Source organism: Taeniopygia guttata, chromosome 4, assembly GCF_048771995.1.
Source record: "Taeniopygia guttata chromosome 4, bTaeGut7.mat, whole genome shotgun sequence".
In the NCBI taxonomy this organism is placed as follows: Eukaryota; Metazoa; Chordata; class Aves; order Passeriformes; family Estrildidae; genus Taeniopygia; species Taeniopygia guttata.
The window spans coordinates 6,242,704-6,260,163 of NC_133028.1; the positions used below are offsets into that span (position 1 = coordinate 6,242,704).

General features: G+C 42.0%; 1 protein-coding gene across 4 annotated transcripts in view; it reads left to right on the forward strand.

The window, feature by feature from the left end:
- FGFRL1 (fibroblast growth factor receptor like 1) overlaps window positions 1–17,460 on the forward strand; it is a 166,283-nt gene that overhangs the window by 78,957 nt on the left and 69,866 nt on the right. For all 4 annotated transcript variants that reach the window (XM_030270521.4, XM_032747952.3, XM_032747950.3 and 1 more), the window contains exon 3: window positions 2,527–2,799. In XM_030270521.4, the coding sequence (XP_030126381.2) occupies window positions 2,527–2,799 (273 nt within the window). The remainder of the gene's footprint in view (window positions 1–2,526; window positions 2,800–17,460) is intronic.

Below are 17,460 nucleotides of genomic sequence, written 5' to 3' on the forward strand. Positions count from 1 at the left end.
TGAGAAAGCTGCTGGAGGAGCTAATGAAGAGCTGCAGTAATGTTTTTACGCAGAATGACTGTAAGAAACGCACCCTTTTCTAAATGTCATAAAGGTCTGCAGATAGATCCTGTGACAGGGGCTGATCCAACAATTCCTCAGAATGAAAGGTCATTCAAAGGAAAATGGCATTTAGGAGGACCAAGCTTACCACTGACCCAAACATGTGACAGATCCAGAGGCAACTCTGGTGCCATCAGGAGCGCTGCTTGTGCAGGCTGCCCCAGAGAAGCACATGATGTGACTGGGAAACTATCTGATTCCTCCAGGTCTCAAAATTCATCAGGAGTCAACATGAATGTCGGAAGGAAAGGGATTTTGAAGGAGCCTACAGCAGGCTTCCAAGTTGGGAGGAGAGTGCTCTCTCTCCACTGTCCCTGCTTGCCCTGCGCCAAACATTTTTTTTCCCAGTACTAATTATAGATCTGTTTTTGTCATTTGAATATGCATGAAGTAGTGTCCTGGCTCACAAGCAGGTTGCAGTGAAACTACTTTTAAAGTTTGACTTGGTTTGATAAGGCTCTGAGTCAGAAAGAACCTCTCCAAGGGCCAACCCAGAATTTCAACAAGTCTGTGGACTTGTCTGGGCATTTCAGCTCCTTTGCACTGAGTGAGGGCATCATGTAGGGAAATGTAACAGAATCTGTGGGCAGATTCTCACCCAGTGTTTGTGAATTCTACCTTATCAAAGCCAACACACACAGCCCCTCTTCATGGGTGGATTTTAATTTTAAAATATTCAGCAATGCAATTTGGGTCAGACCAGCATTCAAAAGGTCTTGGGGGTTATCTCTCTATCCACAGAGATAGTTGGAAATCTCACAAGGTGAAGAACATAAGGGTGGTTTGGAATTTTTAGAAACACCTGGACAGGCAGGATTTCTCATGGTGTTTTGCCAGTTCCCTTGAAGAATAGGAGGATACCATAATGTCTGAGATGCTGTCTCACAGGTGACTGCAGAAGATGTGAAGGGGTGGGTGTTACCTTTTTCTTTGTTATCTTTGTTATCTCTGACTTTTTCAGAATAAGTGCTCTCAAGGTCCTTACTTTGGGGCATTAGGAGTTCATCAGAATTTGACTGTGTCTAAGACATTGATTTAACCAGCCTCTTAGTTAAACTCATTTTAAAAAGTTTCAAGCTGGTTCACCACTCTGTTCTCAGCTTGAGCAGCATTTCTTTTCACCAGCAAAGCTGCAAAATTCATGGGTGCGATTCAACATGAGTAACTGCAACAGCAGCTCTGGAGTCATTCGGGAGCTGGACTGTATGTACTCCCTTAGTCAGGCTGAGAAAAAATCAGGCAGACTTTGGAATAATAGGAATTAGTCATGAGGAAGTGCAAATATGAGCTCTGTAGTTTATCCCCTGTGGGTCCAATCCTGTAAAACACTAGAAACAGGAGTAAAATATGAGGGAACAGTTCCAAATCCCACAGATATCTTGTGGGTTTTGGGTGCAACTCAGCATCAGCAATCCTTAGCAAAACATTTTGTCCTTGTGCAAGAACAGGGCACTTATTATCACACCCATTAATAGACTATTCTGGGAAGAGCACTGCTATTGCAATCTGTGTAGAGAACTTGTGCAATTAATGAAAAGGCAGAAAAGGCAGATGCAGGAAAAAGACTCAACTTTTTAGAGTCTTGGGAAGGAATTTTAGTTGGAATTCAGCTGTGGGAGAATTCCCACTGCTGGAGTCTTTACCACTTCTTTTTTCTGATTGTTGACCTGTCCAAGTGCATCCTGTTATCATGTAGTAAACAGTGTTTTTACTCTGACATTCCAGGGACACTCTCTTTTGTATGAAATTATCACCTTTAACAAAGAGTAAATATTTATCAGATGGGTCAAACCATCAGGGTTGCTAAGGAAATTTATTAAAATATCCTCTTTTGGATTATAAGCAATGTTAACGTGTCAGGCTAAGCTGTGTCTTTCATTGAAGCATTACCCAATGAATGTTATGTGTTCAACAACTGCAGGCTTATGTGTCTCAGATAAAGCCCATCTGTTGACTATTAAAGGGAATTACTGTACATACAACATGAAAGAATTAAAACATTTGGGGGGTGTGGGGCAGTGTTTAGTTGTAAGTACCACTCCTGTTACTAATTTTGCCTTCAGGATAGGTGTTAAGTTTAAAACAACTACAGTTTCTTTACCAAACACACCGGAACAGTTTTTGTGTTGGGCTCCTTCTTGTGACAGGAAAAGGCTGGAAATTTTGGAACAGCAATAGAGCCTCAGAACCAGGCTTCCCTGGTGGGTTAGCATGAGCTGCTGCTGCAAGGCTACAGCTTCAGGTCTTGCTGTATCCCTCTGTAATTGCTGACAGTTTCAGCCTTGGTTGTGAGTGATTTTTGGTAAACACCTTCTATTCTGTGTAGCAGTCAGTGTAAAGGCCAGATTGATGACTCGGCTTTGAATCAGTGCTGTGTCACTGGCAAAAGTCATAACAGCTGTTCCTGTCTCTGTTCTTTCCTAGGCCCCCCAAGGATCTCTGATAAAGTGATTCACCGCCAGTCCGTGAGGCTGGGCAGGACCATCAAGCTCCTGTGCCCGGTGGAAGGCGACCCCCCGCCCCTCACCATGTGGATGAAGGACGGACGGACCATCCACAGCGGCTGGACGAGGTTCCGAATCCTCCAGCAAGGGCTGAAAATCAAGGAGGTGGAGAGCGAAGATGCGGGGACCTACATCTGCAAAGCCACCAACGGCTTCGGCAGCACCAACGTGAACTACACCCTCATCGTCATCGGTGAGTAGAGCTGGGGCGAAGCCAGGCCTCACCTGCTCTGGGGCCACAGAGAGAGCTGATTTCCATGTAGCTGTCAGTGATTGCAGATTTGCTTTGCTAATCATTCATTGACCTCCACTCTCAGCTGGCCCCTTCCACTGTTTGAGGATTGCCAGAGCTGGCTGTGCTGCGGCGCATCTTCTGCTGCAGCCGGCTGCAGGCAGATAAGATTGCAGAGTGCCAAAGGTTACACATAAACAGAAATGATGCAATAGCCACTGGGGTCCTGATCACAATGAATTCCACACAGGAAAGGCTGTGCGATAAGGAGAGGTCACACTGATCTCTATGTTTGCTGTTGGAACAGGAAAGCTCTCAAAACAAATGTTGGAGCACCCATATGAAAACACACAGCAGGGAGATCTGTGTGCTGAGCTGTTGTAAAGCATGGTGTCTTCAGGAATAATAATATCTGGGCTGAAACAAAGCTTTGAGCTGGCATGTAACCCAGGGATGCTCAGCTCCTGAGAAATCTTCTTGATGGAGGCAGGATTAAAAAAGCTTCAGATGCTGTCTGTGACCATGGGTCCACTGGCAGTGCTTTTGACCATTTTCAAAAGCCCTGCTTGGCCCAGCAATGAGATTTTGGGACCACTTGTTGGGTTGAGCATTCCCAAAGACTTCCAAAGATATTTCTCTGGGTAATCAGAGATTCCTCTGCAGAGGCTGCCACAGAAATGTGCTCATTGGTGCTTGACTGGGAGAGGGAAAAGGGCTGGGTAAAAATCAAAAAAAAAGTGTGTTAGAGGATCTTGAGGGAGCCAAGGGGAGGGTTACAAAGCAAGGGGTGAGATCAGATAGCTTGAGATCAGAATCCTGAGCATCTGATCGACAAAGTTCTGTCTCTCTGAGATGGTGGGAGTGAGAACAGAGTTTAGGGCAGCTTCCAGTTGCCTACCAGTTGGCTCTTGGCCTGGTTTTGTTCTGTTTCTCCTTTTTCCTGTTTGCAGCAGGAGGGGAAACTGCTGTGGGCTCGGGGCATGTAGCAGACACTTGGTGCAGCTTGATGGAGGATTATCACCTGATAGCAGGGTGATTCTTGGAGAATGCACTTTGCTGCACAGCCAGTATAAGAAAGGGACCAGAATGTAAATATCTTATCTGGAAAGAGACGCTTCTGTGAGGGAAACTCTATGGTGACTCCTGTAGAATCAGTGGGATAGAACTGCAAAAGTAATTTTATAGTTTACATAGTTTGAGGATTTGGTTTTCCTTGTTCAACTCTTTCTTAGCCACATTCATCCATTTCTCTGTGCTACACTGAACAAACATGATGAAGTGGAAATAGTCTGATAGAGTTGTGTCTCTACAAGTCCTTATGTAAGTGCTTTCCAGACTCCTTGCTGTGGAGAAATGAATGCTATAGGAGACTGCTTCAGTTCAGCTTATGTTTTTGCAGTACGTGGAAGTTGCCAAGGTCTTTGATCTCTTGTGTCATCCTCTATCTTCTGTAAAGCTCAAGCCAGATCTCATTATTCCAGGGTAGAGGCATCAAGGTATCTGTAAGTCAAAGAAGGCTCTGCCTATTCTTGGTAGCACAACAGAAGCAAATGAAAACAAAAAGCCAGGAGGCACAGGGTAAATGTTGGACTAGAATTCAGGAAAGATTGGGACAAAAACTCCAATTCAGTTGCTCAGTTGGGAAATTGGATTATCAAATATAATTGTGTTAAGAACAATAGTATTCATTATATTTGGCACTGAAAAGCCCTGGGCAGAAACACTAGTTATTGAGAGCCTCATCAGGCATCTATGGAAGGAAATGGCAAGCTCCCACTGGCCTCTGTGGGTGTGAGATTGAGCCCTATGCAAACAAATATTGATCCCTGAGTGCCAAGAAAAGGGTAACTTTAACCTAAATCTGTGTCAGACATATGGGCTTTCCTTTCCATGCATCCTTGTTGTAAATACTGGCTAAACCCAGTATTTTTTATACTATTTTGCACTTCTTTCCTCATCTCAGAGTGTGCCCTTGTACATTCTTGTTGCTCAGACCATTTTTGATGGATTACTTATGTCCCCTGTCTCTAGTGGTACAGTTGTGTTCATGTAGCGTTTCAAACCGATTGCTTTTCACTGGAGTGGTTTCCCCTGAAAACAAATGTTCCCCTTGTGTCTTTCCTGTCAAGCTCTGCAAGTAAACACAAGGTATCACTGACTTACTCTTTCAAAGGACCCAGACATTTAATGCAATGACCAGATGCTCGTGTTCGTCTTGGTGAAAATACTTTTGGTTGAGAGAAAATCAATTCCTTGTTGGTTTTCAAGAAGGAGGCAGTGTTTTAAAACCAACTGCATGTCAGTTTGATGACGAAGATCAAATTGATGGAGCTATTTTGTTTGCTCTGGAAAGCACAAAACTTCATTAGGCTTTTTGAACCATATGGCTTCTCTATTTTCCCAGTCCTTCAAAGGAGAAAAACCCCTCTTATTCCAGCTTTACTGCTAACACCAAACATGTAAAACACACAGGTGTCAGACATGAGCAAGGTGGTTAAGATATTAGATCTAGAGCAGCATTAAATGATTCATGAAATAGGACTTAAAAGAATATAATTCATATTGACATGAGAGCATTCTGGAAATTTAATCAATGATATCTGGAAAATATTCAGTAGCTGATTGAAAGGTTTTGGAGTTATGCTGTATAACTCTGAGCTCTGCCACACCACTGGCAAGTGAGGAACTGTCACCCCTGTGTTATTTACATGGAGGCTGCTGCAGAATAAGGTGATGGTTTACCCAAATCCTACAGACAGCTGTGACTAAATTCAGTGGTATCCAACCTCTTTGCCTGCTTTCACTGCTATGTAACTCTTACTAATCTTAACTTTTACTAGCCACTGTATTCCATAATAGTAAAGAAGACCAGCAAAAATCTAGGACATTGTACAAAGGAATAAAAAGGTCAGTGGATCCTCCAACAGTGGCGGGTCCAGCAGACACAGCAGAGATGAGCTCCCTGGCTGGACTCTGTGAGATGTAATAATTCAGCTGTAAGACTGTTTGAATGTCCCTTTGTGGCTTCAGGACACATCTTGCTTGCAGCCAGCCAGCTCAGTGCATGAGCAGAGCAGACTTAGGTGTGCCTCTGCATGTCTGGAGACAGGACTGCAGCTTGCCTGGTTGGAGAACCTCTCAGTCTGAAAGTGCAGATGAGAAGGATTACAGTGATTTTACAGATGGTAATGGAGATAAAGAGAGACCAGGTGATTAGGCCAAGACCACATAAAATAGGAGCTGAAGCTCAGAGTTGAGTCTAAACCTCTTAAATCTCTCCTTAAAAGACTATTCCTACTTCATAACACATACTAAAGTCTTTTCCTCCTAATCTTGCATCTTCCTAGCTGCTCTTTTGGAAGTGAATCTTCTCCTATTCTAGGGTTTTGATCTTCATTCTCAAACAAAGGCTTTGCCAATCCAGGTGGTAGCAATTGGTTTCTACCTTGCTTATTTCCCCATCTTCTCAGACTGCAGGGCCTGGATCACAGAGATCCAAGGAATCCTGCTCCAATACAGCCCTGCATGAAATGTAAGCCAGTAAAAGCAGATTACCAATATAAGTCAAAACTATAATTTCCTCTCTTAGCTATCCTTAATAGTTTTTGTGGCTCACCACAAGATTTGGGATGCCAATTACACTGCAGACGGATTTACAAATGCTGGAAGAGGAACTTTAATCAGTATTTAATTACATTGCAGTTATTAAGTACAATGGTTCTTTATTTTTGAGAATTTTGTGTGGCTCATCAAAACAAATGTGCTCTGCTTCCCCCAAAATTATATTTACAATGATGCCAATCAAATCTTATCTTTTTTTCCTCAACTGAATTAATTCTAAAGGTGTGAAAAGTAACTTTATTTAATTTATAGATGGTTGGTTGAAGCCTGCGGTTTCTTTATTGCATAATTAAAAAATTCCTTGCCAATGTGCTCAAAAAGGAAACTTAAGGCCAAAGAGGAAGAAAGAAAGTGCTGAATAGCTACTCCTTATTTGAAAACTGTCCACCTTGTGTGCTGAAGGGAGGCATGTTCTGCAGAAAAAAAATAGCAGGTGGTGGTGTAACTGATGCCTCCGTCGAGTTTGGCCAGCTTGGCCAAACTGAATTTGCACACATGGAGCCACACTCCAGCCATCAGGCCCTCCCTGGGAAAACTTAGCCTCAATGGGTGAGCTTTTCCCAACTCAAAAATAACTGAGAAAACAAAGTATTCTAACATGGAAATGCTGGAGGACCTCCATTACTGCTCTCTCTGCAATAATAAACACTATCCCGAGTTCCAGGAGTCTGGACATTCTCTGAAGGGAAAATTGTTTGTGAACAGCTGTAGGAAAGACTATAGGTAAATATTTATGCTGTAACATAATGACCTCTTTCAGTGATACACAACACAGAGGACTTTTCACTTGCAGAAGTGTTGTAGGCCAAATCCTGCAAGGTGTGCCAGCATTACAACATGTGGGGCTATTGCTACAGGTGCTGCCAGTAAATACTTCTTGCATTAGTTGCTCAACCAGGTGATGAAAGATCAAACTGTCTCTATTTTCACATCTGCATCCATGTTTCTTACTGCTTTCTGTAGCAAAGGAAAAAAAAGGCAGCAACAAGAGCTGGGTTTGGGACTGTCAGCTTCTTGCTTCACTTGGTGTTTGTAAACTGCCAAGGACTCATCTTGCTTGGGTGCATCTCAACACAAAAAATAATCAACATCTGAGTCCAAGAAACAGCTTCTCCTGAATTTATTTTTCTTGCCCTATATCTCTGGCTGCTGCAGTTGTTTATTTTGTTCTTTGGGGTTTTTTGTTTCTAAACCACTGCTCAGAATTTGAGCTACATCTCACTTTCAGACAAATCAAGTCTGCTGTTAAATGTCTGCTGTCTGTCTATTGCAATTGATTGCTTCAAGAATCTGCCCTGACATCAGATGATTTATCTTTAAAGTAGCTTTTTCCTGCTGAGCCAACTGCTATTTTATGCTTTTTTACAGCTTGTCCAAAGACAGCTCTCTTTGATAACAAGCATGTGTGAAAAATTTGCATTAAAATAACCATTTTTTTTAAACAGTCAGCATAAGTATCCTGAAAAAATTCATGGCCTTGTCTGAATGGATATTTATTCTTACATTCTTTTTTCTGCTTGTAGTAGTAGAAAATACTGTGTGAAAAAAAATCAAGTACAGTAAAACATGGTTTGCATTACACTTCTGCAATGAAGTCATCAATCCGTGTCTCAGAACTCATTTACAGTGCAAAAGCTGAGAAAACATTTCTAGCCCAGAGTCAGGTGCCACCAGCCATCTTGGAAAAGCATGACAAATTCATTTATGTTTGGGTTTTGGCCTCTTAAGAAACTCTGGGGACCAGAGAGAGATGTGCTCAGAAGAAGATGTGAATCAACCCTGAGTCAGCAATGTGTGCTCCAAGGGTCTGCTAATGCTAAGCAAAAATCAAAATGAATCAACACTTCAAAAATAAAGGGGGAAAATATGCAGCTTTTGCATTTAAGAACAAGGTGGTGTAGCCTGTGCTGCTCATGTTATGGAGTTAGCAAAATGTCTTTAGTGCATTTACTTCAACATGAAGTGCAAAGGGCAGTCCATCCAGTGTGGGACCATTAACACAATCACAGGACATATAATCTTGGCTAATGATGATTAGTCAGTTGTTATATGGAAATGAAGAGTTCCTTGTGACAATAAACAGTTACAAAGTTCGTGTTTAATTTGTTAAGGCCCAATCCAGCAGCTGGATCTACGTTGGTGGCCTCCTGTGCACACGCAGGGTGATTAACACCAGATGAGGATCTGGCCATAGCCACTGATGCATAGTAATGGTTGTGTTGCTAATTAAAGCTCAGAATGGTTTGGGCCTTTGGGAGCTGGGCAGAAGAGGGGAGCCTTCCCAAGGCCCAGCCACTGGAATCATTGCACAAGGACTTCTTGTCAACATGTGATGAGGTGCCACCGTGTCACCCTCTGTGGAGGTGTAGGTAGGGGTTTGGTTCTTAACGAGAGTTGCCTTACTGGTGTTGCCAGGTGAGGGAATGCTGCATGCCAGCCTGTGGGAAGAGACTGGAAATGGGCATGAATGGATCCAGTGAGTAGAGGAGTCAGTGAACTGCGAGTATTTTCATGTTTTGGTGCAAGCTCATAGCTAAAAGCTGTTCACTTGGAAGTGAAGCTCCTTTTCCACTGGAAGTGACTCATCCTTGACTAATGATGCCCTCACCCAAGCAAGGGCTCTTCCTTCTCAATGTTTATTAGCGTAGGCATAAAGACACACACCCTGACCAAACTTGGTGCTGCTCAGGGGCAGCACAAGCATGTGAAAAGAAACCTAAAAATGATCAGTGTTCCTATCCCCTGAATTTCAGGGGTTTTTCACTTCTTCCTCATTTGAGAGATCCAACTCAGAGTCCAGCAAACTCCCTGTCCAATATATAAAGCATGTTGAGTCCTGTAAAATGTCCACTGTCCTGGGAGAGGAAAGGAGGAGAAAGAAATATGCCAAAATGGAAAGGTGTGACTATTGCTGGATTGCTACAGGGAAACAATCTCCCTAGTTATCATCATTTTGATGAGTGCTGCACTAGACTGATGTCACAACAGCCCATGACAATTTGTTCTTGAAAAGCTTGCTCCATAAAGAGGTGATGATGTGAGTGCCAGTGTTAGCTGTAACTATCCTAAAAATGACTGATCAAAAATGTAACACTGAGTGGTTTGACTGATGGTCTTGGTGAACGGGTGAAAAAGTCTGGAAAATACCACAACTGGGCAGCAGTTTTGTTTCTTCCAAGTCCAGATCTATTATGTAGCTCAGTGCTAATGCTGTATAATGTCCACAGTTTTTACAAGATCTTTGTTTGGTTTTATTAGTTTCATTTGATTTTATAACAAACTTTACAGTATGCTTATCAATACATCATGTTCTGGCTAACAAAAGCTTCACTGTTTCGGGTAGATCTCTTTTTTCCTTTTGTGAAGCTGTAACATAGAAGCCAAGTTAAGAAGGTGACAACACCTGTTCACAATTTAAAGGAAATGAAAAGGTTTTTTTTTTCCATGGATGTAAGCATGAAATTCATACATATATGTATGGATATATAATTTCCCCCCATACTCCATCCTGTGGCAGACTGTGGCAAACCAGAGCTGCAGCCAGTGTAAATCCCAGGCATGCAGGACATATGGATGCATTTAGCCCACAATCCTTTGCAGATGCTTTGGAGTGTGTAGTGGCTGCTATACCCGTGCAAATAGCAAGCTGCAGCTCTGCTTGCTGCATGAATATTGTTTGGGAATGAAAGCAACACACAATACCAGGCAGGCTGACATTAAAACCGTGTTTGATCTGAGCAATTTATGGCTTCCTTGTGTTAAACGATATTAATAGAAGGAGCCTCTGATCACAGCGAGTTTGTGGTGCTCATGTTGGGTTTTTCTCGTCAGTTTGTCTGAGGCTAAAAACATCTCTTGCCTCTGACTTTATTAATCAGAGCTGTCTGGGTGCAGTCCTCCATATGGGCAGTGGGTGGAATTTCTCTGTTGACAGTGCAGTGCTGATGTGCTCAGCCGGAGATTTGTCCACATCTGCATATCCACAATGCTGAGAAATAGCTGTGTTCCTGAGTAAGGCCGAGGCAGTCCCTGCTCCAAGCTGGTGATCTGTATGTGTGTGGAAGCCAGGCTTTCCAAAGCTGGTCTAGATTCCCAGTCAAGGTTTGCTATGACTGCAGAATGGTAGTTAGGAGTCTTTTAATTACTAGTGTCGCAAGTAATGAGAAGTAAATCAAGCTAATTGCAAGCCTGGGCATTAGCAGCTTTGAGATATCTACCACCTTGCCAAGCATCCAAGATGACTTATCTTCTACAAGTAGCAGAATCTTTCTACAACTTCCCTGCAATTACTGCTGTCCTCCCCTATTCCCAACAGTTTTTCCTTGGAAGTTGTGCTCCTCCCTCTGCTACCTGCTGAAAGCTGGGAGTGAAGGATTTAGCATGGCCTCACTGGACTCAGAGAACCACTGAAGCTGAATTGAGCTTCATGGGCACTGTGTCTCCATGAGGTCTGTGCCAAAGCACTGTGCCCCATTCCCTTGTGCCACCACGCAGCTCTGCTGTCCTCAGTTTGCACAGTAAATACCACAGATAGTGGAGTTTTAGCCAAATTTTCCCTTTCGTATCAGTTAACTCAGAAATACCCAAAAGGCACACTTGTAAATTAAAGCACAGTGAAAAATATTTATTATAGAGTGAACAGTGCCAAGTTGGACCAGTTTATAACGTGTAGCTTAAATGTTGTTTTTGGAGACTGCATTTTTATGTGTAAGTGCACGTACACAGCACCAATTGCTCACATGCTGCCTCTTGATCCATGCATGTAGGTATGTTGCCTGTTAAAATGTATGGTTGCTCAGGAGCTGTATTTTTACATTCCTGTAGGGTCTGGTTCTCTGCTTTTCCTGTGCTGTCTTTGGCATCCACATTAAGAAAAAGATGAAAAAAGGAAAATAAAAATCAACAAAACTGCTGAAAATTAGTGTACAGACCTATTTTAAAATCCAGTTTATTTTTGTTCGATGAGAGGAAGAACATATTCTGTGTTGTCCTTGGTGAATAATATCATTGTGTTAGAAAGCTTTGATTCTTCCTTCTTTATAATAATGTGGGTTTCATAGTCAGAAGACCTGAGTGTTTACATTATACACTTCTTGGCAATAAAATTGGAAAAGAAGAGGAAAAAAAAGTACTAATCCCAGGAGTTCTGAAACCTACACTCCTTCATAAACGTACCCTGTTAAAGACATTAAGTCCCTTGCAAACATCCATCTATCAGCAGTTGAGAGTTTGTAAAAGGCATACTTTGTTCTGAACTCCCTGCCCTACTGATTATGCACAGTTCTTTTATTTTGAGAATAGAATGACGACCCCTTAGCCTGGTAATGATGACAGATTTATGTATTTTAACACCCAGACGCTGCTGTATTTGTTAAGGGCTGCCAGACTCCAGCAGTGCGGCAACTGTAGTTTATTTTCATTGTCAGTTTGTGCTGCTTTTTAAGGTGTTCTGCAGCCACTGGAAGCAGCACCACTGCTGCTTTCGGAGGTTGAGATGTCAGGCTGTTAAGAGCATAAGCCTCCATCCTTGGACTGTTTCCACTCATAAAATGTCAGTTTTATTCTGGTTGCTCTGGCGGGATGGAACCCGTTCCTTGCACCGAAGCCAAGGAAAAGAGGGTAGAAATAAGGAGTAAGAAGAATCATATAAGAGAATTTATCCCTTCACTTTCTACTCCCATTATGTATTTTGGAGCCCTCGAGATAATGTTTTAAAGAAAACTTTCTTTTAATATGCAGCAAAAAGCAAAGAACATAAACACACTTTGCAGGTGTAGCTGTTAAAGGGCCGTGTAGGTCAGCACATCTGTCCTCTCCACAATGCATCTGTCTGTGATTTTTCTGGGTTGTTTTAAATTACTGCAAGTGGCAGAACAATAGGGAGACAAACAGTGAAAACAATGCTGTTGTTTAATATCAAGCTAAAACATTAACAGGCTTGTACAGAAAATATTTCATGTAAATTAGAGAGAAACAAATTATTTTATTTTCCATTGAAATGATCCAGTGCAACAAAGGCACTGGATCATTTATTTTCTTCTTTTCTTCTTCTTTTCTTCTTTTCTTCTTTTTTTTCTTCTTTTCTTTGATCTTGCTTCAGATATGTTTGTTCCTGTGTGTGTATATAAAGTTCTTACGGACACACTGAAGGTTGTTGGGTTATAGGGCAAAAAATGCAGAATATGGATGGTTTTCTGATCTCTTCATGCCAGCCAAACCACTAAGCCTAAATTTATCACATGATTGAAATTATACATAGGATTTTCATTGCTTTTTTTTTTTTCTTCCAGTTCATTGTTTCCCTGAAAAATGTTGTCAGGTCATTTGAACTATTGAGTTGAGTCTTCTGTTTTCTGCTTGACTGTCAACAAAAGGCTTTGAAATATTTGGCATAGGATCCTCCATTGCAAAACTATTTTGATTTGGAAAAGTATCACCACCAAATTCTTCACTGAGTTTTCTTTAGTCCAATATTGAATGCTTCTCTTCTTAAAGAGAAGGGATGTGACTTGGCGTGTTGGTTTTGTGTTGGGTTTTTTCAAACTGGAAACAATTACGATGACCTTTATGCCGAAGTAGACAAGGATCTTTGTCTCACCTTTGCTGAATGTGCAGCTTGCAGGAGAGAGGAGAACTGGTGGCAGTCCTCCTTGGTCACTGGTAGGTAACTGGGAGACCTGGATCCACTTCAGATGCAGGCTGGGATTCCCTGCTGAACAATCCCAGGAATCTCATGGAGGAGAAGAACGACGCCTCCCCAATTGCCAGCACAGCCCAGTGTTTGTGCTCTGTTTGCAGTATCTCCTGACAACTGCAAGCCTACTGCAGCTCCTCTTGGTAGCCCTGGCATGTGCTTTGGCAGGAGAAACTCCAGCTCAGGAGAAAGTTGTGGCAACAGCATCAAGAGGGTTGTGTCAGCCAATCTCTTGTGAGCTGCTTTGGTTTGATTGTGGTTTTGTCAATACCTTTCCCTCTGGGAGGTTTGGAAGATGCAGCAGCCTTCATTTCTGGGAAGTGAAAATATTGATGGTGAATTTTGAGAAGCTGGTCTAGATCTTTAATTTGAAATGCAAGCAAGGTGCTGAGCATGCTCCTGGCACAGGAACTGTGTCTTGATCACACTGGCCTCCTCTGTAGGGGCTCCATCACCTCCTTTTCCTCTGGGATGGTTTTCAGAGCCTCTAGGGAGGTGTCTGAGAAACTTTAACCAAGACCATTGTAAAAACATGTCTGTGTGACCTTCAAAAAGATGATGTTGTTTTCTGGGTGCTCTGTCCTTGGATAATTGCGGAGAATTTTGTGGTGGCCCCTTGAGACCTTGCCATGATAAACAGACAAAAGAACACCATCTTTCAGGGGTAGATGCATAGAATTGCTTGAGGGAGGAATTTGGCAACTGAACATCCTCAGTAGTGTCAGCACTTGTGTGTATCTCCTTGTGTGTATCACAAGGAATGATTTGGATACATTTTACCCTTGTTCTTGGCAAAAGCTGCATCATGGACATATTCAACTATGAATTAGCTTGTTAAATCTTAAATACACAAGTCATGACTTGTATGTGTTTATTGCTATTTGTTTGTTTGACATGCATTAGCTTTTCTTCAGAACTTTTGGCCCTGCCTGTGTTCAAAGCTCGACACTTATCAGGAGGATGGGCTGCACACTGGGCTGCTCACAAATTACATTTTTGCCACCCTTCATTATCTTCAGCAAGGGAGGGAATACTGCAGATGCTGTGACAGCACCTCTGTTGCTCCAAAGCCATGTCATATCCTTGGCATATCCTGAAGGAGAAACTCTTTAAAAAGTTTCACTAGATCCTTTCCACCTCGTATTTGGACAAAGTACTCTGCTGTGTTTTGGGCCAAATCTATTAATTTTTTCTTATATTCTATGGACCACAGAAATAGTTGCAGACATGAGGAATAAAAGTCAACAAGATGCCTGCATGTCATTCCTGTTAGTTCTGCTGTAATCTTTTTTTAGACTAGTTTACTGACAACTGTCTCCCTGGAGCTCTGTACCAGCTTTTACGATACTTGGTACAGGGAGCCTGTTTCCTGTGGAGAAATAATCAGTTTGTTTATTCCCATATGGAGTTCTGACTTGCTTTTTATACTGCAGATGTGACATGACACCTGGTGCCGCCCCGGCACTCTGCAGGATGTGCAATGATAATGATTTCACTTTTGGGGATGGCATTGCTTTTGGGCTTTGCTTGTTTATGGCCCCATGGACTTGGAAGGTATTTTCAAGACTGTTTACTTCACCCTACCTATTTTGGGGCATCTGCTATTGTAATGCAGTGGGATTTTTTTCTCTAGCCTCAAATGCTAAACCATGGCTAAGGGGAGATGATAGTGCCAGCTCTTTGCTGATACTTTGGTCTCTGCTCAGAGTAGTTGGTGGATTTTTAGCCACTGCTTTTCTCCTGCCTCTCTTCAAATATAGTATGACTTGGGCCATGAGTGAAACGCTTTTCATGCTCTTACTGAGGGGAGAAGTGGACCCCACTTAGAGGCTTGTAGTGTTAAAGGAGGATGGTAAACTGAACTTTCAGCATTTTATCTCTGGGACCATCAAAGATAGCAGATAAAGGGGAGTTTTTCAAAAGCAGTCAGCCGAAGCTGAGTCAGCCCCTTTTGAAGAATTCCCATGAACTTCCATGGAATGAATATTGCCATTGCTGAAAGCTTTTGAAACCTTACCTAACCATCCAGTGTCACTTCTTGAAAAACATGTGTACTAAGCACACATTCCTGGGAAAATGTAAGTAGGGTTCACATGTGTTGAATACTGAGGTGCTTTCTCAGAAGCAGGTGTTTTGAAAGGAAATTGAGAAAACTGGTTTCAAAAGCAATTTTAATGAGCTATAGTGTCTGCCCTAGTCAGAAGGGACATGGTACTTAAAAGCTATTTTTTAGAATGGTTTTCTCTCCTGTAAGCAAGGCCTGACTGGTAAGTTGGCTGTGGCAATGAGTAATCCCTAACAATGGTCCAGCACATTCAGCTGATGTGTAAAGTCGAGCTGAGAACAAAACCTTTGCTAGGTTTGCTGGTGTCTGACTCAGAGCTCATACGATGCTTTGGGATTCAGAACAGGAAAGCCATTTCTGTACTCCCCCCTCAATATGGGATGTAACAGTTAAACACAAGCTAAAAGAATACGGAAGCTGAGAACTGCGACAGTCCCAAGGTTGCAATAATACATTTTTTTTTTCCAGTTTATGACAACTGCAGGCTCAAATATCAGGAACACTGCTGTTGGATGTAGTCCATGCATGCAGTTGCCATTGGCTGTGGTGGGAAATTGGTGGAGTTACTCAGAGGAATGTATGTAAATGATGAACAGGGTGCCCCACCCATGTTGCAGGACTGCATCCTGATACCTGCCCTCCTTCACTTTAGGACTCATCTGGAAATTCATTGGACTCATTTGATGGGAATGGCAAGTCTTGCAGTTTTACGGGAAGGAAATGAAGGATAGAAGGAGCAAAAGAAGAATACATTAGGGGAGGGATTTTTTTTTTTTTTTTAATCTTTCCTCCTTTTTGCATTGCAGACACATTAAATACTTAACATTTTAAGAGCATCCCCTGACTTAGAAAAGCTGGCAGAGATGGATTCAGTATGAGTCTGCCAGATTGATTTACAAATCGGCCTTACAAACTCCTGCTGCTTAAACATACCAGAATGCAACAATTAAAGCCAACATCTGGAATTCATTGGTGGAGCTGATCCTAGATAAACATTAAATGAATGTCCATTTCCTTAGCATTGGATTTCCTCTGGCTACCACAGCTTAAGCAGTGTCATCCTATCAGATAGAGCTGATGCTGATAGCAGAGCAAATGTCAAAGTCATGAGCCAGATCAATTTGTTCTGTCTTTTAGCACTGAAACTAGGACTAAAGCTGGGCTGAAGACCCCCACTGGTTTTTTCCACTAGACTGTGGGAATGAATTCCTCATCTCACTAACCTGGGCTAAACTGGTTGTGTGACCCCCTGCCTCTCCTGTGCAGAATACTTCAGATTGCTTAAATTAATCTCACTTGAGGAGCTTTGTCTCAATACTTCTCTCTCTGTTTCCCCCAGACTTGACAAGGTTATGGAAGTCTCCCTCCACTCTACAAATCCAGGGATTTTGTTTGTTCATTTGTCAGAAACATAGAAATCAGCTAATGAATTTGGGACTAAATTAGTTGCAAATAACATAAATGGAAACCAGTCACAACAAACACACGTCTTCCTTTGCAGCAGATTTCCAGTATTCAGCATCTTCCCACTTTCACCAATCTGACAATCAATGGATTCTTCTTCCCACCTTTTACCCAGTCATTCAGCTTTATAAAAGCATCAACTCAGCACTTTGGTTTCCCTAGGGAAAAAAATGGCATTAATCTTTCAATTTTTGAGGTCTATAAATTTATACAGTACGCTTTCTGATTTTTATTAGCCTAGTAAAAGAGATCATATTTTGTGTGCTTCTGTATCTGTGGACTGTATGGCTGGAGAATTATTCTGCAGGGCACCAAGCTCCATGTTGTGGTAGAAAATACTGATTTATCTGAGCTGTGAAAATGGTAGGCCAAGCAGATAATGAAAGTCCTTGAATTGTTTCAGACGTACACAGCCATTTTAGAATATCCCACAAGGGGGCTGTGGGTTACATTGTCATTTAACTTTTAGCTGTTGATAATTAGTTCCACCTAAATACTAATTTCCCCAGCCCATTCCTCTTCTCTCAGTTATAACACCCCAAAGAGTGAATTTGCTTTACTCTCCCTGTGTTTGAAAACAGTTTCATGACAAGTGTGAATGTGCAGTGAATTCAAATACCTTTAAAAATTATTTAAAACAATTATATTTAAAATACACATGCTTCCAGGCCCAACTATGCATGGGGAGATTAAGGCAAGTTCCAGCCTTTGGAGTCTGAAGAGATAAAGTTGATCAAGGACTGGTGGAGTAAGAGGTGTTAAAAGGTAGAGGAGGTTT